Source organism: Rhagoletis pomonella, unplaced genomic scaffold, assembly GCF_013731165.1.
Source record: "Rhagoletis pomonella isolate Grant_MI unplaced genomic scaffold, Rhpom_1.0 Rhpom_scaffold_00008, whole genome shotgun sequence".
NCBI lineage: Eukaryota > Metazoa > Arthropoda > Insecta > Diptera > Tephritidae > Rhagoletis > Rhagoletis pomonella.
The window spans coordinates 43,153,294-43,178,816 of NW_023458562.1; the positions used below are offsets into that span (position 1 = coordinate 43,153,294).

A 25,523-nucleotide genomic window follows, 5' to 3' on the forward strand; every position below is an offset into this window, starting at 1 on the left:
TACACCCACGGGGTCAAAACAACAAGAACCAAAAGAGGACTTTAAATACCCAGGATCGGTAGAAGAATAACTCTTGCTAACGGGTGTTACTTTTGGCAATTGAAAAGGAGTTTCTTCTCTCGACTAACAATCTCTATTACCACCATTCCCGTCCTTTTATACGACGTAAAACATTAATTATGAGGATAAGAAGACTTTGGGACTCTTGAAAAAGCTATTTTATGCAATATTTATGTACATATGTCTCAGATCGAGTGAAGGACGCTGGAAGTAATATTTTACGAGCTTTAAAGTCATAATGACGCTTCGGAATTTATGGAAGTGTCAAGTTCAGATATATCTGCCTACACCAGATGTGAATAACCGACGGAACTTTGCAATGCAGAGACGCAGTCGACGAAGTGGTTTAGTCCTGATCTAAGCCGACAAATGGTTGCAGTGCCAAATCAGAAGCGAAAGCGATCTACGCAGGGTTTCTGAGCCACACAAAAATAGGTTTCTGCTTGACTAACATTTGTTTTGAAGGCGAAGTAAGTGAATAACTCAGTGAGAGGGGAGACCAGTATGTTTGCATGTATGTATATAAAAAAATATTTATTGGACCAAAAAGTAGTGGGTAGGCACTGTGGCCAATGGTAATCAACTATTACCACCTCTGCATGGTTGTAAGCCATGCAGAGTCCGCAGAAGACTCCGGAAGCAGTGTCCGGAGGATGCATCAGACTAGGCCGAGCATACTTTGAAGTGCCATCTTATTGAAACTTAAGAAAGTTCAATTACTTGGCAGTTGAGAAGTGCATGTGCAAAAATTTCCTAAATTGCATAAAGGAAATTTTTGCACATGCAGCAGTACATAGCATATATTTAGGCGCCTGGTGTTAGCAGACGCGCCTAAACAGTAAGTGTTTGATTAAGGAAACAATTTTTTCAGTTTAGTTCTACATGTAGTATTTATTTAGCTCACAGCACGAGCACATATCGTACACGGTCTTCAAAAGTGACACCACTCAAAATTTGGCATTGTTGAAATAATGCACTAAAAATTCACACAGAGCTTTTATTTACCTATGTATGAGCAAAAGCTGGAGCAAATTTTTGCTATAATTTGTTGAAAAAACCTAAGGTAATGTCTCCCTTGCCCATATGATTACCATGTGCTACGAAATAGTTTTTCGCATTTTCTGACGAACGTGAAATTTTGATTTGTGTCACTTTTGAAGATCGTGTGCGATATGTAGATTTTATGTATGTATATGTATGTATCGCTGGCGTAGAGTGAAAAGTTGCTAAGTTCACTTCTTATGAAAACTCATATTTTGATATAGGAAGCTAGAGGAATTAAGAATGCATCGTTTCGAAAAATATAAAGGTACTTGCTTTATTTTTTCTTGTTTAAGTATATTCCATGAAAGGAAAATTTGGTAAGTCCAAAAGAGGCACCGAAAATCCGTTAAAGTCAAAATATGAAATCTTTTAATAAAGATGGAATCCTTCTCATTCGTTTGGACTTTTGCTTTGCCTTAAACACGCAAATATTATATTCAAAGTTTGTAGAAATACTTGAAGAAAATGGCTATAGGAAATTTATCACCTCCTATAAAAATGGACTTAGCAACTTTTCACTCTAAGCTAGCGATATGTATGTACATATCACTTCAGCATATACTATATATAGATGTATATACGCAGCTATAGCCCTACAAATGGGCTTAATAATTATATATTTATGTACCTACATTTTAAAAATATTCAACTGACATGAATTTTTACAACTTACGCTATAAATAAATTTACAATACTTAATACCAGAATATCCGATAGGTTATCACTTTCTTTACAATTTTGTGTTAATAGTATCACTCTTTGGGGATTTCTTATCAGTTTCATTCCATTTCTGTATTTCACCAGATCCAAACAACCAAAATATCACCGCAGGTATTATGTAGGCTGCAGCACCTATCAGGAAGACGTAGTGCCATTGATCGATGGTGTTCTAAAACCAAATAACAAAATTAATTTCACAAAGTCCTTAACACTTATTCACTGCACTTACGCTTTCTTTAGTAAAGGCAGCCACAATCATTGGTGAGAAAATGCCAGGCGTAGTGCCAACGCAATTTATGATACCGTAAAGTGTGCCCGCATAGTTTGGCGCTAGATCCTGTGAATTTTGCAAGTTAGAAGACGTGGCCGCACCATTGAAACCCAGTGAGATCGTCATGATTGCGACACAAAAGTATGGATCTCGACCGAAATATGCCAATATAATAAGCATTATACCCGGCAAAACATGCGCTGAAATGGAAGTAAAATGGAGTAGATGGAATATATTTTTAGTGAGTTATTGATCGAATTGTATATCGTTTGTATGCAAGAGAAACCACTTTTCCTGCAGAATTTCCGGACGTTTCGAATATCACCTTGCAATCTTCAGTGGCGAATATGTGGATTAGATTTAATTGATATTTAACAGTAAAATATCAAAAACAATGAAAAATTGCCAATCTTTGTTACATACCTCTGTATTATTCTCGTTGATCTCAGTATAACGAGAATAACAGAGGGATGGTAACCATGATTTGTAATAATTTTTTGTTAAGAGTTGATTAAATTTAAGCCTCATATTTACCCTTGAAGATGCTAAAATAATTAGCGAAACGTTGGGCAAAACATGAAGAACAATTAGTTTTTCTTGCACACAAGTGGAAACGATCTACCAGCAAACGGGAACATATTTCATTGGTAAGTTTACAAATCAACTTCTGTCTGTAGTTTCGACTTACAAGATAAGCAAAAAACTTTGCGCATTGCCGTGACAGACAACCAACTTTTGCGGCGGATGAGATCGGCGATGGCACCAAAGCCAAAGGCGCACAGCAAGCGAGCCAAATGCGGCAAACTAGAGAGAAATCCGGCAGAGGACAAGTTGAAACCCAGCACCTTTAATAAGATATGTATGTGAGTTTTGGATTATCATTTTTTCGGCAATGAGTTATAGGTACTGTCACATTGCCAATGGAAAATACGTACTTCACTGAGAAACTTTGGTGTAGCGGTAATTAGGAAGAACAAGCCCCACATGCTACCATAATGTAAGAACAGAAGCGCCCAGAAGGGTAGTGAGACAAGCAGACTTTTATATGGTGGCCACCTCTGAAAAAGCAAGTTATTATGATAAGGAAAGCAGGACTCAACAACTGGCACCTACCTTCTTTGTGGTGATAGTATTGCCTAGACTCTTTTCAATGTATTCGCGCTCCTTGACTGATATAGACTGATGTTGTGCTGGACTATCTGCGACCATGTAGAACCAAACCAATGTAACAATTAAAACAAAGAGACCCACCATGTAGAAAGCCCAGTCCCAGCCCATGCCTTCGATGAGCATGCCACTAATGGGCCACGTTATCACAGTGCCAAATGTGCCACCCATGAGTGCAGCAACAAATTTTCCTTTCTCATCGGGCGGTGACCATTTTGAGACCAAATCTGATTATGAAAAAAAAGTTTTATTAGATAAATGACATAATTCATTTTTGCTGGGTTTGAAGACAAGCAGATTTAGAAGTTGGGCAGTTTCGGAAAGGACATCTACTTACTGTGACAGCAGGGATAGATAACACCCTAAAATTGGTAAACAAATTCAATTAAAATAAGTATTTAATTAGCACTTAATATTTCACTTACACCCAAGAAACCAATCATAAAACGTATGGCAAATACAGCCCATTTGTCCCATGCTGCAGCGAGCGGCGTCAGTGCTGTTAACGCGGCGGCGCCTAAGCAGCTCCAGCCTGCCACTGGCTTGCCTCCGAAATTCTCCGCCAGCATACCCGCTGGCAATGAAGTAATCATGTAACCATAAAAGTAAGCACCAAGCAAGTTGGCTTGGTCTGTTTGAGTCCAGTTATAGCGCGGACCGTACTAAGAACGTAAAAAGAAGTTATAGTTTTTAAATTCCTTAATTTATATCGAAAGCTTGGTTTACATTTGGGAGCGGTTCGGTGGCATTTGGATCCGTATGTTCGACCATAGCGATAATATTAATACTAAGATTTACACGCATCATATAACTCATGAGACATGCCATGAACAACATCACTGCTATGTTGAAGCGCTTTGGAATATGAACTGCAAGAAAATAATAAAACAATGTATTAAAATTTTGTAAAAAATTACAACCAAATTTAAATAAAATCTTTTTGAAGTTAATAAGGAGTTAGAGTGAATGCACATACATCATTAGAAAATTGCCTATTACGGCGCCTATTAAATAAGTTGCATTCCAAAACAAAATAATTAATTGTAATTAAAATGATTTTTCGCCTTTCTTCGTAGATAATTATCCCAGATATTTGATAACATATTCACACGAAAAAGTTTGGTTAGAAAAATATGAGCCACAACTATTTCTCTCATTATTTTAAAAATTTTGTATATTCTTTTATACTATACATACATACATACATATATTCTGTGTATAATTATAATAACTGCTTCACTGAGTTTGTCACGAGATGATAAAATCATTCATCAAATTATCAAAATTGGTCTGTGATGACAAATAAATACGCCAAAGCTCGAAGCTTTTCATGCTTGTTAAAATACAATTTTTGAGATAATACATGATTCATAGAACATATTGTATTACATTAAAAACGATTTATTTCCTCATACAAATAATTAAATTCTGTTAGGAATGTTAAATCTTTACATAAAAATTCCAATGCTGTCACACAACTAGAGGGACAGATTTACACCACCTACAGACGGCAGATGGGTTTTCATGGCAGAAATAAACTCGCTCGTTTGCCATTGCCTGTCGAAGGGCCAAAGACGAGAGAAATTCGTTCGAAAGATGTCTTCGTTGCCAAAAACCCAAAAACATCTTTTGGCGCTTACACAATATGCTAGCAGTGATCGGACTTGAAAACAAAATTGTGTGGTAGAATCTAAAAATGGTAGATTTCAAAAAAATGTGGTAGATCTCAGGTTTTGGATCAAACTTTGTACAAAAATTAAAAAAATTCTGCAAGGTTTCAAATAAATTGCAAACATTTTAATTAGAATCTAAAAAAAAATTAATTTTAGTTTAATAAATTGCAAGATTGAACTTGCTAAAAATTGCGTTGAGTTTTGGCAATTTTCTTCCATATCAAGATATTTTTCGAACATATTTTGAAAGATTGCTGCAACCTTGCGGAGTGCTGCCAGTTTTTCTTTTTATCACATCACGATGTAGCGAAAAAATCTGGCACGTTCCAGAAACCGCTACTTGCGATTTGCCGATTTTGACAATTCTCAAGTAAAAGTAAACAACGCCCAGAAACCTTGCTGAAATTTGCTAACACTTTCACAAAAATCGCCGTTTTGTAACATTTTCACTATCAATTATTTTTATAAATCATATTTTTGCAATTTAACAATAAAACAACGTTTCCTGTCGAAAAAATTAATATTGAGAAAATTTAATATTTTACAGTTTATTTTATAATCCCATTCAGCCTGTTGTTAGTGTTTAGTGTTGACAATTTTTGCTCTTAAACTTAAGAAAATTATGTCGAGCAAAAATAAAACTACTCGAAAATGCGAATATGTGGTAGATTTCACACCTGGTGTGGTAGATGTGGTAGATGCTCAAAAAAGTGGCAGATCTGCCACAATGTGCTAGAAGTCCGATTACTGTATGCTAGTGTTTGTCCGAGCTTCTCCTCTGATTTTTGGCGTTCGCCCTTATGTTGCCACAGACAGTGGATGGACCTACACTTTAACGCCGGCTCCGACCGAGAGAGTTGTTTCTCGCTATTAGAAAAAACTGGGCTCGTCCCTAGGCCCCGCGGAACGGTACCGCGCACCGCTACGCGTATTTTCTGTAATTTGAAATCCATATTTATCACAATTGGAAGTGGTAAATCCTAAAATTGTCCCGTGTTTAGACTATTTGTCCCTGTGTCCCGGTCAAACCTTAAAATGTCCCGGGTTTCGTTTTAGTGTCCCGGTTTTTGATTTGATTGCACAAATATGAATAAAAGTTCAAAAATCACTACACTAAGAGAAAGAACGCGTTGTAATATTCAGAAAAATGTTACGAATTCACTGAGGGAAATAACGCATATGTAGTAAACATGAATATTTTCTATTTGATTATCGTTTAAAAATGTTCGTATTTAAAAAAAATACTTTCATAACACGCACGCGTGGAATTGATTCAAACTCAACATTTAAATGCACATTTACATGTCTGGCTGTAGCTGAGTGCGCGAAGATGCTTGCCACAATTTGCTAATTTCCAGAGGGTCAGGGTCCAATTCCCATTACAGCCAGCATGGAATTTAAATATTTTTTTAACTTCATTATGAAAAAGCAATCGGTAATTGCAAATCGCTTCATATGATAAGCCACAGATGGAACAAAATATTGGAATAGGTTCTTCCTCTGAATGTTGTAACGGTCTTCTAGCCAGTTCTAAGTTGGAATAAATAATTTTATACGTTAACACCAGGCAAATTAACACGGCATAATTAAACGTCAGAAAAAAATGTGCGCCCCAATATGCAAGTAAAGCTTAACGTCAAAAAGCTGCAATCACAACAGACAGCCAGTGCTTTCGCTACTCGACTCTCACACCTGCTCTCAGAGAGCCCTCTTCAACAAACCGACATATGCGAGCAGTGGAGCAACATTTCCCGCTCATTAAGTACCACCGCCGAAGAAGTAGTGGAATTCAGCGAGCCCGAAAGAACAACTGGTACGATGAGGAGTGTCAGGAAACTGCAGAGAAAAAAGATGCCACCTACAGGGCCACGCTGCGATCGTGCGCAACGCGCGATATGTGGGACCGCTATAGGATCTGAAGAGGGAAGCGAGACGTATTTGCCGCAATAAGAAGACAAATCCCGAAATACGTGAGTGCGGAGAGCTTGAAATGCTGGCCGACAAGAAGAATGCCCGAAAATTTTACCAGAGAGTTAGGCGACTTACGGAAGGTTACAAGACCAGGGCGTACTCCTGTAAGAACAACAATGGCGACCTAGTAACCGATGTTCAGAGCGTACTTAAATTATGGAGGGAACATTTTTCCGCCCTACTAAATGGTAGGAGCACGGAAAGTTGTGGAGAAGAAGAACCCGAGTCCACAGTCGATGATGACGGATTCGACGTTCCACCGCCTGACTATGACGAGGTACGTACAGCAATAACTCGGCTGAAAAACAACAAAGCTGCTGGAGCTGACAGCTTGCCAGCTGACCTATTCAAGTACGGCGGCGTGGTGTTGATAAGGTGCATGCATCAACTCTTGTGCAGAATATGGTCAGATGAATTTAAGTGTGCTGTGCCCAATCCACAAGAAAGGTGACCCCGCCATTCGCGCCAACTACCGCGGGATCAGCCTTCTAAGCATAGGTTACAAGGTCTTATCGAGCGTATTGTGTGAAAGACTTAAGCCCAATGTCAATGAACTGATTGGGCCTTATCAGTGTGGCTTTAGACCTGGAAAATCCACCATAGACCAGGTATTCACAATACGCCAAATCTTGGAAAAGACCCGCGAGAAAAGGATCGACACTCACCACCGATTTGTCGACTTTAAAGCCGCCTTTGACAGCACTAAAAGGAGTTGCCTATACGCCGCTATGTCTGAATTTGGCATCCCCTTAAAACTCATACGGCTGTGTAAAATGACGTTGAGCAATACCACCAGCTCCGTCAGAATTGGGAAAGACCTCTCCGAGCCGTTCGCCACAAAACGGGGTTTCAGACAGGGCGACTCCCTTTCATGTGACTTCTTTAATCTGATGTTGGAGAAGATAATAAGAGCTGCGGAACTGAACCGCTCAGGAACAATTTACTACAAGAGCGTGCAATTGCTGGCTTATGCCGATGACATCGACATCATCGGTAACAAAAACTGCGAAGTCTGTTCTGCCTTTTCCCAGTTGGATAGGGAAGCAAAGCGAATGGGTCTGGTGGTAAACGAGGACAAGACGAAGTATCTCATGTCATCAAACAAACAGTCAGCACATTCACGCCTTGGCACCCACGTCACTGTTGACAGTTACAATTTCGAGAAAGTAGAGAATTTCGTTTACTTGGGAACCAGCATTAACACCGATAATAATGTCAGCATTGAAATCCAACGCAGAATCACTCTTGCCAACAAGTGCTACTTTGGACTGAGTAGGCAATTCAGGAGTAAAGTCCTCTCTCGACGTACGAAAACCACGCTCTATAAGTCACTCATCATGCCCGTGCTGGTATATGGCGCAGAAGCATGGACAATGACAACATCCGATGAGGCGGCTCTTGGAGTGTTTGAGAGAAAGATTTTGCGGAAGATTTACGGGCCTTTACGCGTTGGCGACGGCGAGTACCGCAGACGATGAAACCATGAGCTGTATGAGCTTTACAACGATATGGACATAGTGCAGCGAATTAAAATGCAGCGGCTCCGCTGGCTTGGTCATGTCGTTCGAATGGACACCGACGCTCCAGCTCTGAAAGTATTCAACTCGGAACCCACTGGTGGTAGCAGAGGAAGAGGGAGGCCCCCACTTGGTGTTTCCAATTGGCGTCAGTTGGCACAGAAGAGAAACGACTGGCGTGCTTTGCTGAACTCCGTCAAAATCGCTTAGACGGTTACAGCGCCAAAAAAAAAGAAGAACTAAGTCATCAAAATAATTTGTCTGTCCGTTCCATTGCATAGGCACTCCGAGCCTCCTAGCACTTCTTTCACCACTGATCCACTGTTACAGGTTTTGGCAGGACAGCTCGTCCATAATTTTCGACTTTAAGTGGGAAAACTTTTTATACCCGAGCGCACTTGTGCACAAGGGTATTATAACTTTGTTCACATAACAGGCAAAATGAATCCAGATAGATGTAAACAAATGTATACATAAATGATCAGAATGAAAAGAGAAATCGGTTAAGCGGTGACTGTCTGTCCGTCAGTCCGTCCATCTGTGCACACGATAACTCGAGTAAAACTTGAGATATCTTAACGAAACGTGGTACGTGCACTTCTTTCTGGCGTAGGACGGATGGAAATGGGCAAAATCGGACAATAACCACGCCTACCTCCCATATAACGGTAATTTTCATAAATACGAAAACTGCGATATTTTAGTAAATGCTGAAGATTATTTACTCAAAATTTATATTTACAATAAGTTTCAGATAAAAAATAAGAATATTATAAATTTTTGGAAAATGGGCGCAGCCACACCCACTTATGATTACATATGTATACCTTGGTAACCGCCGGACCAATTTCTTCCCCACTTGGCAAAGTTGTTAGCCTTGCTACAGCATACGAAATGGCCGAAAATTTTTAAAATCGGACAATAACCGCGCCCACATCCCATATAACGGTAATGTAGAGAAATACAAAATCTTCGATAAATCAATAAATATTAAAGCTAGTTTATTCAAAATTGATGCTTGCACCAATTCTTTACCAAGAAATACGCTTATGATAAAATTTTGAAAATGGGCCGCTTTTCATATAACAGTAAATTTCAAAAATGCTTGAAACTTCAATATTTCGAAATTTAAGGGCGCTAATTTACGCAAAATTGATACACCCGGCTTACCATGTAGCGGTAGCTTTCGGAAAGGTGAAAACCATATATTTAATACTTGCGCCGGGTATTTAATGTTCGGCTCCGCCCGAACTTAGACTTTCTTTCTTGTTAATATATGGCTTATTGACAACTTCAACGCGATGAAGACATGACGTTAGAAATAAAAAATATTATGAGTGTTGTCAAAGCACTAACGAAAACTCGGCACCAAAAATTGGTTTTTTATCGTTGACTATTAAGTGTGTGTGTGGCGACCGCTGTGGTGTAGTGGTAAGCAGTACGCCCTTTCACTCATCAGCACCTGGGTTCAAACCCTGGTCAAAGCAACATCGCAAAAAATATAGAAAAAAGGTTTTTTCTTAACAGCGGTCGTCCCTCGGCAGGCAATGACAAACCTCCGAGTGCATTTCTGCCATGAAAAACAGCTTCTCATAAAAATACAGACCCCGTTCGGAGTCGGCGTAAAACTGTAGGTCCCTCCGCTTTGTGTGACAACATCAAGGCGCACGCCACAAATCGGAGGAGAAGCTCGGCCAAACACTAACATATGTGTAAGCGCCAACCTATTATTATTAAGTGTGTTGTTATTAAGTACATATCGTTTGCACATTAAGGGGAGTGCAATGGGGTATAGTCGTTATGCGTTCGCGCTTTCTGAGCAACGTGAGCAGTAGGGCTGGTCGAAAATCTAATTTTTCTCAAATCCCTTGGTAATAGTGAAAATATATTGTATCATGAAGTCAAGAACAAGCCTGCAATATATTAGTCTTTTACTTTAATTCTAAGAACCCGCGCTTTGACCGCCAACTGACCCACAGCACACCATTCGAATAAGACCAATTCTTGTTAAATATTCTGGGTTCAGCAAAAAGGTTTGGTGCATATTATTAGATAATGAATCCGTTAACGCAAAAGATAAAGTCAAATATCATTTCTCGCAGCCCTTTAGCTTATCGGTAATCTCAAAGTTATCTGTTTTCAATAAAATTTTAATTGTTCTCTTGATAATCGCACTGCAAGAACAGCATTAATATTGCAGGCGTGCATTTAGGTCGCTGGTTTCAAATATACTAATCTTTTTTTAATATTAGATATAGTTTGCGAATTTTTGCAATTTAGGTACAACTTCGGTAGCTGTAATAGAAAAGCCATTATTTTCCATCATATGTAAAAATTTTGTTTATGCAAATGAGTATGGAAAAACTGATCAGGCACAACTTCTAGAAACACTAATAAGTTTACTTGTGTTTATGCATACAATATAAAAATTGCAAATATAGGAAAATGACAAAACAATTTTTTCAACTTTTTTTAATTTTAAATAATTTGTTTACAATCTGAACAATTTTCATCATATTATTATCATAAATCAGTAAGAGTAAATCTCGCCTACAATTTGGTAATTATTACGTACCGATCGAGCAATATTTACCAAAGTTATATAGAAAAACTTAAGATCCACTCCAGTTTTTTTCTAAAAAAAAATTCTGTTCAATTGTATCAATAACTTTTATGTAAATGAAAGAACCGGATTACAAAAAACTCTCGCAGAGAGTAACGTTTTTCGTTCAAGCTACCTACAGTCACTTTTTCACATAATGGAATTAATTAAAATATTTATGTATGTATATCTAAACACTTATTGCACGTCCCCTACTTTCATATAACGGTAAATTTAGAAGCCGCGAAAAATGTGCTTCTTCGGTGAACCATTCCGCACCAATTTTCAAGACTGCATAAATGGATTTAAAATGGGCGTTTCTCACCCTAATTGTACAATGTTAATGTATGTAAATACTTATATGGGCAAATCTAAAAAATAGGTACACTTTCAAAAAAAAAAAATTTAATTTTTAATTTTGTGAGCACACCTATGTTTTATATATCATTTTATAAATCGATTAATATACATATGTGTAAACATAAAATAGAAAACAAAAGAATAAGCTGGGTTCAAATTACGGTGTTCAAGTTGTAAACTTTTAGCAAAGATTTTGAAAGTTGAACTCACTTAATTGGGACGTTCTAAATTCAATGGCATGCCCCGTTTTACCAGATTGGCTCCGGATTTCGAGATAACGGTATTTGAAAATTTTATTAAATTTTAACTATTTTATAAATAACTCCCTCAGTTTTATTTTACTAAAATTTCGCCCGTTGGCTTTATTTCCTTTTATTGGTGGGTGATATTTACCCTTCGAAATGGAAATAACGCCCATGGGCTTTATTTCTCTTTTTTTGGGAAATAAAGTCCATGGGCGTTATTTCTGCGGGCACTTTTACACGTACACTTTGATATTGAAATTGACGGTGAAAGAATAATAGAAGGATTCGCAAAAAAAAACGCAAAATTGAATTTGCAATTTAAATTATTACAATAAAAATTCTGAATAAGTTGTTAAGTTACTTAATTACATCCTTCATTTTACCAACATTGTAAGTAAGAAATAAGTACTTATATGTATATATTGCATTAATAAACCCAAGGTATAACTTTAAATCTTGTTTTTTTTTTTTTTTAAATAGTAAATGCAATTGTTTTATTAGACCTTCCAGCAAATGCACAAAATGAAAAGTAATATTATATCACAAAACACTTTACTTCACACTTCATAAAAAATACTCGAACCTATATTTGCATGAAAATTAAGTTAGGGTTAGATGCTTGTAATTTAACGTTATTTGACAAGTTGATCCAAAAATGGCAGCAGGCCGATATCTGTACATTAGATTAGGGACTACAAAATTGATTATATTTTAAGACGTCCACACAAATATTTCGGAAAAGTATTAAGATTAAAGCGAGCTGGACCGATTTGAAAATACCTCCAAAAATGGAGTTTTTATGAATAAAAATAGTTTTTTAAAGAACTTTTTGAAAAAAGTCCTCTCAGATGATAAAACAGATTAGGCGTAAAAAAATCTGCATACAAATATTTAAAAATCTTTTCAACGGAATCGTAATAATGAGATTTTTGATGCTGTTTTTCTACTTTTTTCAAAGATTTACTTACGAAAAACTTAAATAACTGAGCCAAAACTATTTTGATTTAGACTTATGGGATCTCGGTAGAAAGGTATTTTCGGTCATTCGTGTCCCATATTTTTTTTTCAAATACCAACAAATCTTAATTCAACTTTGAATAATGTTGTTCATCCTACCTTTCTCTGTCATCTTTTGAATGAGCTTATTAGCAAAGAAGTAAAAAGGTTTAGGTTCAGTTATTCAAGTTTTTCTTATACCAATCTTTGAAAAAAGTTAAAAACAGCATCAACAATCTCATTATTACCATTCCGTTAAAAATTTGTTTTATTTTATTTTTTTAATTTTTATGTAACTTGTTTAAGCTTAAATCGTTTCGTCATTTGAGGGGATTTAAAAAAAAAATCTTTATGAAACAATTTTTATTCATCTTACTCTTCATATATAATAGATTTTATAATTCCAATGGAAAAACAGTACCGTTTTTTTTTTGTATGGGGAGTGATGCAGTCTACTGTACATAATAGATGTTAAAGAAAAACTAATAGGGGGTTTATTAGATCAACAGAAGCCAAATCTAAAATTTTTATAATTTTGGTTCGTTGGTCTTTATGCTTGCAAGCGCATCACGCAAAAACTAATGTATGGAGTTAAAAGCAGTTTTCACCGATGTAAATATTGCTAGAGCTCTAATTGAAAATACAGAATCCAGATACTTTTTTTTTTGTTTTAGTTTGTCGTCGATCGTTATTCCTAGGTATTTGAATATATTAACTTTTTCCAGTGCGTCGTTGTTTATTTTTAGAGTTAGCAACGGACTGTTCTCAAAATTTCTCCTTGATATAACCACAAACTTAATTTTATTGACATTCAATTAAGTGTGTTCTAGCATAACCAATCGCATTTTTTTGGAACTTCTGTGTGGTCGTTCTCTAAAAAATCAAAACTTTTTGTTGTTGCTGCCAAAAAATTAGAAATCCGAGACGTCACGCTTTAGAATTTCATACAGTTCTCTGTACAGTGTATTTCACTGAACTACTAAACGGCTGCACCGATTTGGTTCATATTTGGAACATATGCCAGCACCTTGACAATAAATATTCCGACCAAAACTTTACTCAGTATGTAGCTCGGGATATTCCTAGAATTCTTATACAGACTAAAACGTAAAAAACCAATATATCTCTAAAACCAATTACGCTGGGGAACTGAAACTTAGCGCTGATGCATATATTGCAAATGCATTGGAAAAGGGGGCGTGGCACCTTCCATACAAACTGAACTTCTCATACAGCTTATCTCTGGAACCGCTTACGCTAACGTCCTGAAATTCGGCACAGCTACATAAGTTATCAATACCGTACTTATGTCGAAAAGTGGTAAGTAATGGAAAAGAGGGCGTGGCACCTCCATGCTCCTCATTTCACTTATCTCTGGAAACGCGCACGTTAACTTTCTGAAATTTGGCACAGCTACATCAATGCCGTACCTATGGCGAAATGTGGTAATTATTGGAAAGGCTGGATCGATATACATTTACGTAAACGCGCAAGTATCATTCGTTTGGGAACCATTCCTCCTAGGTTTCTAAATCCCATTGAACTATTGTAACGTTGTTTTTAATTTTTAGTAAAAGGTAAAATTTGTGTGAAATTTTTGAAGAATTTTTTTTAATTTTTCACAAAGAACAAAGCTTTGATTTTACGAGTTTCGCTATAGACTGTCCAATCTACATACCTATTTGCATAAAATTATAGCCGTTTTCGTTGTTCGGACTAAATTCAAAAACCACTGAATAGAGTTCCATCAGATTGCCGGAGGTTATCTTACATACATATATGGTCCTATTATATTATTATTATTAGTCGAGGTTGAAATTCATAACACGTGTTCATTTTATGGTAATCAATAGTTTTGCAGAAAATGGACCCAAGGGATGGCGCTGCATCCGAAATTTATAGAAACCCGTGTGGTTGGTCTGCTTTGGCCCTATGTTTAAGCTATACGAATGTAGTTTTCGGATGTCTAAATGAAGTATGGGGTTAAGTTTGTCTGACGCCCTCATGCACGATCATCCGGTTTTGCATCTACCTCGAAAACAGTTCATAAATATTGCCACGACTTGTAAAAGTGGCGACTCAACAAACAAAGATCACCGTAGGTATATCAATTGCTTCATTTGAAAGATATTCAAGAGATCGCACCACTCATTTAGCCAATGTACAGGAAAACTTTTCATCCTGTGGGACAGTGAGGATTCTTGGCCCTCCTATAACAGAAAACACACGCTCTTGGTGCTTGGCAGAGATCTCATGGGTGAAAATAAGACCATCGGTAAAGCTCATGACACCGAAAGGAATTGGCATTCCATATGGTATCACAGCGTTACTATTATGTGTGTGAGGAGCCCTGCCGTACGGGGGAGCGACTACAGGACTGCTGAGTCGGTAGCTACCTGATAAGCTCCGTCAATTACCGACCGACTACTTGCAGTGTATTTCATCGATTACTTTTACAAGGCAATGTCCTAGGCGGTAGTCACCATCGGCTCTCTTTGCACTACCGGGAGTTACTAAAGTAGTCACTTGCGTGATTTATGGGCGCCCTCTGTCGTAGTTTTTCGCTACCCTGCTTACGACTGGTTCGACTCTGCACTACCATGTGCACTACCACGGGTTAATAGAGTAGCTACTTACCTAGGAGTCGGTGCAGTAGCGGTTCAAAAGCAGCGATTGACTCCAGCAGTACTGGAGGGAGGTTACAGAGCCTTAGTGGTTTCAACTTAAACCAAATATTATGACTTTACAGACTATTTTTGCTTTTAAACGCTCTTTTGCATTGGCCAACGCAAAAGTTCTTATTAGGCGCCGCGAAGTAAGCGGGCATTGGCTAGTTTTGAAATATAAATACTGTTTCTGCGCCTCTGTACCTGGAAGCTGAATAGACTTAATATGTAGAAATAGAAACCATTAGCACGTATTGTTAATGCTCGTGAGACAAATACGTGCATATATTTATATTGTATTTAGCATCTAAAATCTTAATCGTTTTATAAAACAATTACCTACAGGGTCATGCCTTCAGCTATATTTACTATCAATATAGTACACAAATTGTGGCGTGACATTAACAAACTAAGTTTTTCATCAAACAATCAAAGGGGTATTCACACGGAGCTTGGTAAAGTTTTAGTTCGGTTTACCGACATACCGAGCTTGCAGCTCTAAAAAAAGAATATCTTAACGAAATTCGTTAACGCACCAGCTGATTTGTGCTGACATTCCTTTCAAGTTTTTATTTGCAACTAGATGTACAAACAATGTACATATGTAAAAGTACATATTTATATAGTTTTTTTTTTTTGTCGTAGGAGAGGGAAATGCTTTATGCACTGGCCGGGGGCGCTAGTCTCTATACTACCTACATATTTATATAATTAGGTGTATTTCATGTAAATTTATTTTAAAATAGAGCTTACATAATATGTTGGCGTTTGGAAAGGGAGTTTTAAGCCGAGAAACTTTTTCATGACAGAAATATACTCTGAGGTTTGTCATTGCCTGCCGAGGGGAGACCGCTATTAGAAAAAAAACTGTATATCTAATTTTTTTATGTTGGTCGGAAACTGGGCTTGAACCCAGGCCCTGCGGAATGGTACCGTGCACTGCTAACTACTTCACCGCAGCGCCCGCCGATATTTACCGAAAATAGCAAAGGGGCGAAAAGCGAACAGATTATCGAGTTAACGAATACCTAGTACAACTTTTACGAATTTGGTGTAAAAAAACCTTACAATTTTTTAGTTGTCGGTCATAAATTGTATGTAACTAGTCCACAAAACGTGCCGAAGTCAATTTGCATAATTTTCAAACGAATTTTCTCCAGAAATTGATCTAAGAAGATAAAAGAATAAAAATAAAAAAAATTTGCACAACAGTTTTGCTCTAAAATTCTTCGGTTTATAAAAAGATTGTTGCTGATCTTTCCAGAGCTCAGTGAAAAAAAAACAAAATTTCATGAAAAACTTAATTTTGTGGATCATTTCCAACAGTTTGCAAATTAGATTTGACCACGTATTGACTTGATGTCGGAAGGAAATTTCTTTTCCATGGTAACTTTAGCACGAAAAGGTAGATATGTATGAATTAGCAAAAGTTTCAGTTTTTTATGTCGACAGGTTTCCTAAACGATTTGATGCAGATAGACAGATGATTTTTGGTCAGTGCATAACAGCCTGTATCAGAAACAGAAACTTTTTCTAGACAGCAAAACCAAATTTCCCGAAAGTAAAATGGAGAAACAGTAAGAAAGAAAAAACAAGTAATTAAAAAACAAGCCTCCTATAAGGACTTTTAAAAAAAGATGTGAGTTAAGTAACAGTTTTTTAAAGAGAATTGCAAAAAATATTGTAATTTACTAAAACATTATATTGAAAATAAAATATATTGAAAATAAAAGTTTATTTTGATAATTGTAAAAACACGATGTAAGAATTTTTATACTTTTCCTAAATGTAGATTTAAGCCAAAGATGCGAATATGGTAAATTTGTCAGACTTTCTCTTCCACAACAAAAACAAAATTTCAAAATGCGGAACTTTTAAAAGCAGAATTTTTAAAAATGATTAAAAAAAACAGAATTAAAAAAGTACAGAGTTTTGACAGAGCACAATTTTTTTTACATTTTGCAAAATTTTGCGATGTAGAAATTTGTAATGCAGCGTAATGAGACGCTCCCTCATGGAAGGTATAATATATCAGTTTTCAAATCGGTGAAGTAGGCGACAAAATATAAATTTTTGTTCAATAAACGACATTTTCTTAACTTCTTCCCAGCGTATCTATAAATAATTGCTCAGTCCTACGACTACGAGCTATATATCAAATTAAAGTGCAAGCTGCAGTTGCAGTTGACTGTGTTTGTCACAAAAGTAAAAAGTGGCCGAAAGGTCGATAGTGAGCAATATAATCTATTGAAAAATTATTAACGAATTTTACGTGGAATTGAGATTCGGAAAAGGTATGAGGTATTATTCATAATTTTGAAATATATTTAACGAAGGCAAAAAGTACAAATAGTTGAGGTCATTTTCTTTTTTAAACACCTAGGATATCCCTGACCATTAAAAAGAACCCTGAATGATACCTATGTATGTTTTAAAATTTGTAGAATCAGTGGTTGAATTTTTGTACCGAAAGGGTTAAGAAAGCTTTAATTTGAAAATGTGATACTAAATACCTTTCACCATTAACGGCGCCAATTTTCAGTGATTATTTCGATTGAGATTACGACTAATAAAACCCTTGGACAGATATTGTGAAAGGTTGGACTATACCTTAAATATGTTTTCTCACGGCCCACTGTATGAAGCTATGAGTAGAGTAAGGCCTGGGTTTTCTGGTCTCTACCAATACAAGATTAATTGTTGTCACGAAGTTATTGAAATAAATTTTGAGCTCAATACTCACCCGAATTTCGGGGACTTATAAATTGTCAGTTTAATTTCTTATAAATTTTACCTTTAGGTTTATGCATCTTAAGCATACATCGAACTTTTTTTTAGAGAATCAATGTAAAATAATTGCAGAAACGATTAACAGGTTTGCTAAGCAGCCGAGACGTGTGCTTTTCAAATAATTTTTGTAAAACAAATCGGCAAGTACATATCGTCCCCCCATGCCAGAAACATGCATGTGTAAAGATGCAATTTTTTAAATTCGATCCTGGCGACGCCCATGAATCGCTACCTCTTCTTCTATGTTATGTAAGAAGTTCATAGCTGTATCGATTAATAATAGCTCATTAGGAAAGCATGTATCATCATTTTTTTTATTATGCGCGCATATCGTTACCTTAATTCACAAATACACTTTTTTCGAAATTGCGTTTTTCACAGATTTTGGTAGGATTTATTAAAATACACCTTCAATAAAAATTTTAAGGTCTTAGTACCAAAAACAACGGAGTTACATGCTATTTTTTAAAAAGTCCTACCCGTTGTTGATACTTTTTTTATAAGGTTTTTTGGCTTCTCCTGTAAAATAAAAAATTTGTTGGTCAGGGCTTTGTGAATTAAGGTGACGATATGTAAACAGTAAACTTTAAAGCAGTTATTTGCGAGTTTTTGATTTTTTGAGTAATGACATTCTTGTAGCAAATGAGTGGTATGTATGTATCTACTAATGTTGGGCAGTACTGATACCAAAAGTACTCAGAGCTCGATTCCCTAAAGGATCGACTGCACTCGATTTTTAAAAGTATCGATACTGAGTACTCCAAAGAACTCAGTACTCAAAAATACTCTGTTCTCAGGATCGATTCAATGTATTCAGTATTAAGTGTCGAATGGATACTTAAAAGTACTGTGTTTTATTTACATTTACCGATATTCAGAAATGATTGTATGTACTCAATTTGAAGTTTCAATAGTTTTCAAGTACAATACTAATTTGAATAAAGTGCTGCCTGCTTGTGAGATTTCTACACTAAGCATTGAAATATTACCAACATGTACTGTAAAAATACCCGATCCTTAAAAGTATCGATACCAAAAAACTCGATCCTCAAAAGTACTCGATACTTCCCAAGAGTAGTATCTACATATCTGTGTTCGTATGGAATAGTAGCTTATGTCGGGAAGCTGGCTTTAGTATAATGTGCCATTCCCTTTATTCTATAAACGACACGGAATTTTTTTATGAGACTTAATAAGAATATTGACCAGCTAGTATCGGAACTATTTCTTGCACGTTTATTTGCTAAAAGATCTTCAACGATTCGGCGCCCGTGAGTCATTCGCAATCACGTGCTGCGATGCTGCATTACACTAAAGCTAGCCTTTCGACATAAGCTACTATTCCATACGAACACAGATATATACATTAGTACTCTACTCACATTATTAGCTTGCGTAATTTTTGATGTTTGGTTAATCGATATTCCCCCTCAGCATGTGATAATCAAATATGCGTGACACTTATGCGCGCATCAATTTAGCTAGAATTGCCGGAACAAGCTGACAATGCGCGAGGTATTGAATACATACACATTTATGTATAAATATTAGGGTGCTTTTTTCACTCTCACCTCGACATTTTGTGATAAATACCTAAAACAAAATTCCCTGAAAATTTGAGCTCTTAATATTAATACATATTAAGTGCTCGTACAAGGCTTGCAAAGATCTCCCGTTCAAAATACACGTAAACTTTGTGCTTTTTCTTTAAAAGTCTACAGCTCAGAGGCATTTTATGGTATAATCTTGGTCAATGATGAAGTTTCTTCAGAAGTGAATGCTCTACAAAAGTGTTCGTTGCGGCGTAACCCTTACCCCAACCCGCGAGGTTGTGCGTAGAGATTTGCACGGGACTAAATATTTTATCCCGATCCCGAAATTCGATTTTTAAGTCCCAACCCCGCCCATTCCGACGTTTTTCAGAATTGTACCGCGGGTCCCGTGGGTCCCGATATCTATCTCTAAAGCAGGCTACAAACTGACAACAAATTGAAACGATCGGTTGAGATTTCAACGCGTGTGGCGAGGTTTGCAAACCGATCGAAGGCTGACAAAAATGTTAATGTCTTTAAAATTAATTTTAAATAAAAAAAATAATAATGAAAGATCTGGCATCTTCCTATTATTTTTTTCTTTTTCGTCTCAATAAAACCTTAAAAGTGCATATTTCAAAAATCGTTTTTAAGGAAGGTTTTGTGAATTTGCCTTGGGTTGCGGTTTTATCGGGAGTGTCGGTAAAGGATACCGCCCATCCTGGCCAATTTTAAATCCGTACCGTGGGTCCCGCTATCCCGGTCCAATCTCTAGTAGTGCGGGTCACTAAACCCAATTTATTCATGAAATAATCGTTTTTGTTGCCCCTATCTCGTAAATAACAGGAGTTCCAGTAATAATGTGAAAGACAAACTCGTAGGAAATTAAATATCTTACAAAAAAAGGTTAAAACACGAAGTGGCTAACATTGATATTTCTTGATATATTGGCCTTGAAGTTAATCAACAATTTCTACAAATTAGCTCAATAATCCATGGAAATTCCACACTTCCTCACCTTCAAGGCCCTATATCTCAAGAAATATCGATGTAAGCGATGTAGCGTTCCTGGACTTTTTTGTAGGAAATTGAATGTCCTACAAGTTCGTCATTTAAATTTTTTCTGTATCTCATTCTATTTACGAGATAGAGCAAAAGACGAGAATTTCATTAAAAAATTGAGTTTAGTGACCGTTAATACCTCACTGGTGGGAGTTAGGGTTACGCCGCAATAGACACGTTTGTATAGCCTTCAATTCTGAAGAAACCTTATCATTGACTAAGATTATACCATAAAAATATCAAATTTTACGTGTATTTCGAACGGGAAATCTTTGCACGCCTTTGCACTTAATATTAATATTAAGGGCTCAAATTTTCACGGAACTTTTCTTTAGGTATTTCCCACAAAATTTCGAGGTGGGAGTCAAAACAAAAAAGAGTCGCCCAAAAAAATCACCCTAATGTACATACATACATACATAAAGTACATATACTTCCCAGTCGGAAAATAGGCAATGCATTAATGTGTAGTCGAATCATTGAGGGAACTAATTTTTGACAAAACAAACAGAACAAAAAAAAATATATTAACAACGCATGCCTTTATTCCAGGTAATGTCAACGTAGTTGTAGCCGAATGGAAACGTGTTGGACTACCACCTCATTGGTCGCGGGTTCAAAATCTGCGTCAGGAACTCTTCAGTTGTTTAACTTCTTTATTTATTGATTCTATTTAAAGGTTTCCAAAGCCACATGCGACACATTACATACTTTCTTAAAGCATGGGCTGTATTTAGATTAATTCAAGATGACAGGTGTCGACTGTAATAGCCCTGACAGACATGTGGTTTGTACACCATGGTATGCATACCATGGATTTTGATACTATTTCGATGTGACAGACATTTAGTACGAATACTTATGTTTTGTTCCTTTATTACAACTGATAGCATGTATGTATGCCATTTTGCTCGCACTGCTCTAATAGTCGCAATGGCCGAGTGAACAGAGCGCTAGAGTGCCACTGGAAAGACCCGAGTTCAAGTCCTCGTGCGCGAGATTTTTTTAATGATTTTTTTTTTTAATTCCTTTTTAAATAATCTGAAGATTTTAATGTTTCAAAAACGAAACATTTTTATTCATTGAATTTTTATGATAATAAAGTACATAAAAATTCAATGAAAAAAAAATTTGTTAAACATTATTATTATTAGAATTATTATTATTGTTATTATTTATTGAGGAAAATAATATATTCCACCAACATTTCTAGCACATTAGCAGCTGATTTTTATTAAAAAATAAATAAGTAAAATACAAAAAAAATCAATTAAATATAAAAATATCTCCTGCCCGAACTCGGATCTCTCAAGTGACACTCTAGCGCTCTTATCAGTCGGCCATTGCGACTGTTGGACGAGCGCGAGCAAAATGGCATACATACATGCTATCAGTTGACAGTCTCTGTTTGTTTCGCCACACATTTTTGGTGAAATTTTTGTGGCTCTCTGGCTGTATCTTATGGTAGTATAGGAACCAGCTTTAAACCACTTTGTACGATGGTATAATTGTGGTTTACAACGACAGACATGTTGTATACAATAGGTGCAATCCCGTATTCCTCGGACTAAATCGGGTAGAACTGTCAAAAAATAAAAATTCGCTCAGGGCGAGAGAATAAAAGTACGGGATCGCTTTCTAGTAAAAAAGTGGTAACTTCTGTCAGCTTCAACATAACCTCCAAATTTTGGTTGTAAATTTTTTATTTTGTATGTAAACACATGGACGTAGCCAGGTAGGGGCAGGGGGTGCTCGAGCCACCCCCCATAACCTTCGAATTTTCCTTATATATATATAAAATAGTACCCTGAAATGCCAGCTTAATAGGGTCGAGCAAAATTAATAAATAACCTTTCCCACTGGGTATGTACATATACATAGATATGTATGAACAAACGTCCTTATGATTGTAAGTTTTCATAGAAAGCGTGTGGCTGTAAAAATAGCATTATTGGTAGCGCATAATACATTACTACTTGCCAAAACATTGGGGGCCGATAACAAATAATTCGCGAAAATATGTTTATTGCAAAGATCAATATTTGTGACGCTCTTAAGTTGGTTATATGTATGTATGTATGTCGATTTAAATTTTTTAAAAAGTTTTAGTTTCAATTGCTTTCTATTTACATAAATAATATGAAAATCGCAAAGGGCACCGAAATTGCGCACATGGAAACTGGGCATTTAGACATTATTTCGGTTTCAACCGAAACTGTGCATGCGCACTTTTTCGGTTTTTATTATATGGTTTTTGTTTATATGCTTGAAAGAAGATCGTTTTCAATGCACTATTTCGGTTTTTGTCATATGCATTATTTCGGTTTTGAGTCGAAACTGTGCATGTATGCATTAGTTCGATTTTTGTCATATGCGTTATTTCGGTTTTCAAACGAAAGAGTGCATATGCATAATTTCGGTTTTTCTAATATGCATTATTGAAACTTTGGATATATGCATTATTTTGGTTTTTTTCATATGCATTATTTTGGTTTTTTTCATATGCATTATTTCGGTTTTCAACCGAAACTTTGGATATGATTTATTTGGTTTTTTTTTTTCGTATGCATTGTTTCGTACGCACAGTTTCCATGTGCACAATTTCAGGGTGCCAAATCACAAATATCAGTGCATACACACATCCATACACAATTTTAAGTCGAAACTCTACTGAACCTACTATCGCTGCTTAGCACGCAATACTATGTATGCGCCGAATTTAATATGTATTGTGTATAGTAATAATAGATTGGCGCTTACACATATGTTAGTGTTTGGCCGTGCTTCTCCTCCGACTTGTGGCGTGCGCCTTGATATTGTCACACAAAGCGGAGGGACCTACAGTTTTACGCCGACTCCGAACGGCGATTGTATTTTTATGAGAAGCTGTTTTTCATGGCAGAAATACAATCGGAGGTTTGCCATTGCCTGGCGAGGGACGACCGCTGTTAAGAAAAAACCTTTTTTCTATATTTTTTTTTGCGATGTCAACATAGTTACATAGGACAAACAGGGCGCAAGAAAAAAACAAGATATCGTGAACATATAAGGGACTACAACAAAAAATTCTAAAACCTTCTACTACCCCGGAATCGAACTTCGCAAACCAAATGGCTGAAAACCTTTGTACGCCAATGAAAATAGGAAAGACAGCCAAAGTTCTCCATGTACAGCACAAAGGACAACGCCTAAACGTATTAGAGAATATGGAGATATACAAACAAAAGACGTTCGTCGGAAAAATAATAAATGAGCAAATAAACACCGCATCTGATATATTATTCGAACCACTCAGGCTACTATACGCAAAACAAAACAGAAACCCTGCAACTACCATAAACAATGAAATGCAGGTCCAAACTACAGAAACGCAGAGAAAGAAAATAACTAATTTTTACCTACCTGCGAATCCATGCAACAATTAATCAAAAAAGAGGTGAACAGCTAATTTCTAACTGAGGATGTACACACAGAACTGAAACTACTGGTTGAACGAAAGAATATAATCCGCTGAGACGTACCTAACTATGAACCAACGACGATTTAACACGGCTATAAATAGTGACGGACAAACAGAAACTATTCAGAACGAAAAATGACACTGAAGATGGCACAACGCCGAAACCGGTTTGTCTCCAAACCAAATTTGACAAGGGATGACGGAAAATCGTTCCACATTACATCGTAAAAATACCTCTTTAGGAACGAGTACCAGTTTTAAAACGATAATATACATTTTTGTAGAAAAAAAAAGAATTAAGCCGAACACGTGAACGCGATTTTCCTGCAACATCGTGAGCATTTACAAAATTGCGCAATTATTGACCGTATCTGCGCCTGCATAATTGCACAATGATTGATCAATCTCGTTATTTTTCTGAAAAATTATATTTGTATCATATGATTATAATACACTGGTGAAAAATTTCCATCAGTCCTTCAAATTCACTTAATCTTCAAATTGCTTAATTTTAAATTTTTACTTTTTTTGTTGTATTTTCGAATTCGTACTATTTTACATAGTTGTAAGTCACAGCAAGTTTGAATATACCCGCAGGTTAAAAAAATAACAAAAATTCCAAAATTTTGAATTTTATGAAATTATTAAATCTCTTGAGATTTCTTATTTTTATGATAATTTCCATAATTTCATAAACTATCGAAATCTGGGAGATTCTATAAATTTTGGTAAAATGAAAATAATTTGAAATGTACAAAATTATTGAGTTTTTAGAAAGTCTATTTATTCTGAAATCCATCCTAAAATGTAAAGATGTGAAACATCACAAATTGACGGAAAAATATTTTGTTCATGGGACTTGTGTATAAAACCTTGAAAATTCTTAGAATTCTGAAATATAATAATATTTTTTAAAATTCCAAAAATTTTCCAATTTTTTGAACATTTATTTTGTGCTTTGTCTACTTCAGTACATAATATTTTGGTATGTTATTCACGATATATGTTAAAAAAATATTTCAATAAAATATGAAATTCGAATCAGATTGAAAATGATCGCAAATGCGTTTAAAAATCCATTTATTTTGAATATGTATGTCGATGAAGGTTCTTTAAATCTTCGATGTTTGTAAATATCTTTTGCATTTTTTTAAATACACAAATAATGAATTTATATGAACAAGATCTAGCCATGTCTACGCGTATATTGAACAGCGAGCTCACACAAATCTTTTAAGAAATTAAATGAATTTTATTAATAGTTATTTTACATAAATATTATTTACATACAAATGTACTTACGGCAAGGTAGATTTATGAATGCCATATTTTAAGTTTTTGGTAGTTTTGAAAAGAGGTAGTTTTGTTGGATTCCGGACGGATGTGG

The 25,523-nt window shown here is 36.0% G+C and overlaps 1 protein-coding gene across 1 annotated transcript; it reads right to left on the reverse strand.

The window, feature by feature from the left end:
* Positions 1-1,648: 1,648 nt before the first annotated feature.
* LOC118744905 (sialin) lies at positions 1,649-25,523 on the reverse strand. The gene is made up of 9 exons (XM_036478332.1): positions 25,439-25,523; positions 3,989-4,131; positions 3,688-3,924; positions 3,600-3,624; positions 3,209-3,489; positions 3,031-3,153; positions 2,784-2,940; positions 2,054-2,295; positions 1,649-1,993 (listed from the first exon to the last, which is right to left on the reverse strand). Exons 1-9 carry the CDS (start codon positions 25,461-25,463, stop codon positions 1,835-1,837), a joined length of 1,392 nt encoding a protein of 463 aa, XP_036334225.1. The 5' UTR covers positions 25,464-25,523; the 3' UTR covers positions 1,649-1,834.

Coding starts and splice junctions, on each gene's coding strand:
- LOC118744905 (XM_036478332.1), bottom strand. CDS start 25,463: ATGGCATTCATAAATCTACCTTGCC. Junction 4,132..25,438: donor ATTCATAAATCTACCTTGCC/GTAAGTACATTT, acceptor ATTTTCTTGCAG/TTCATATTCCAAAGCGCTTC. Junction 3,625..3,687: donor TTATGATTGGTTTCTTGGGT/GTAAGTGAAATA, acceptor TACCAATTTTAG/GGTGTTATCTATCCCTGCTG.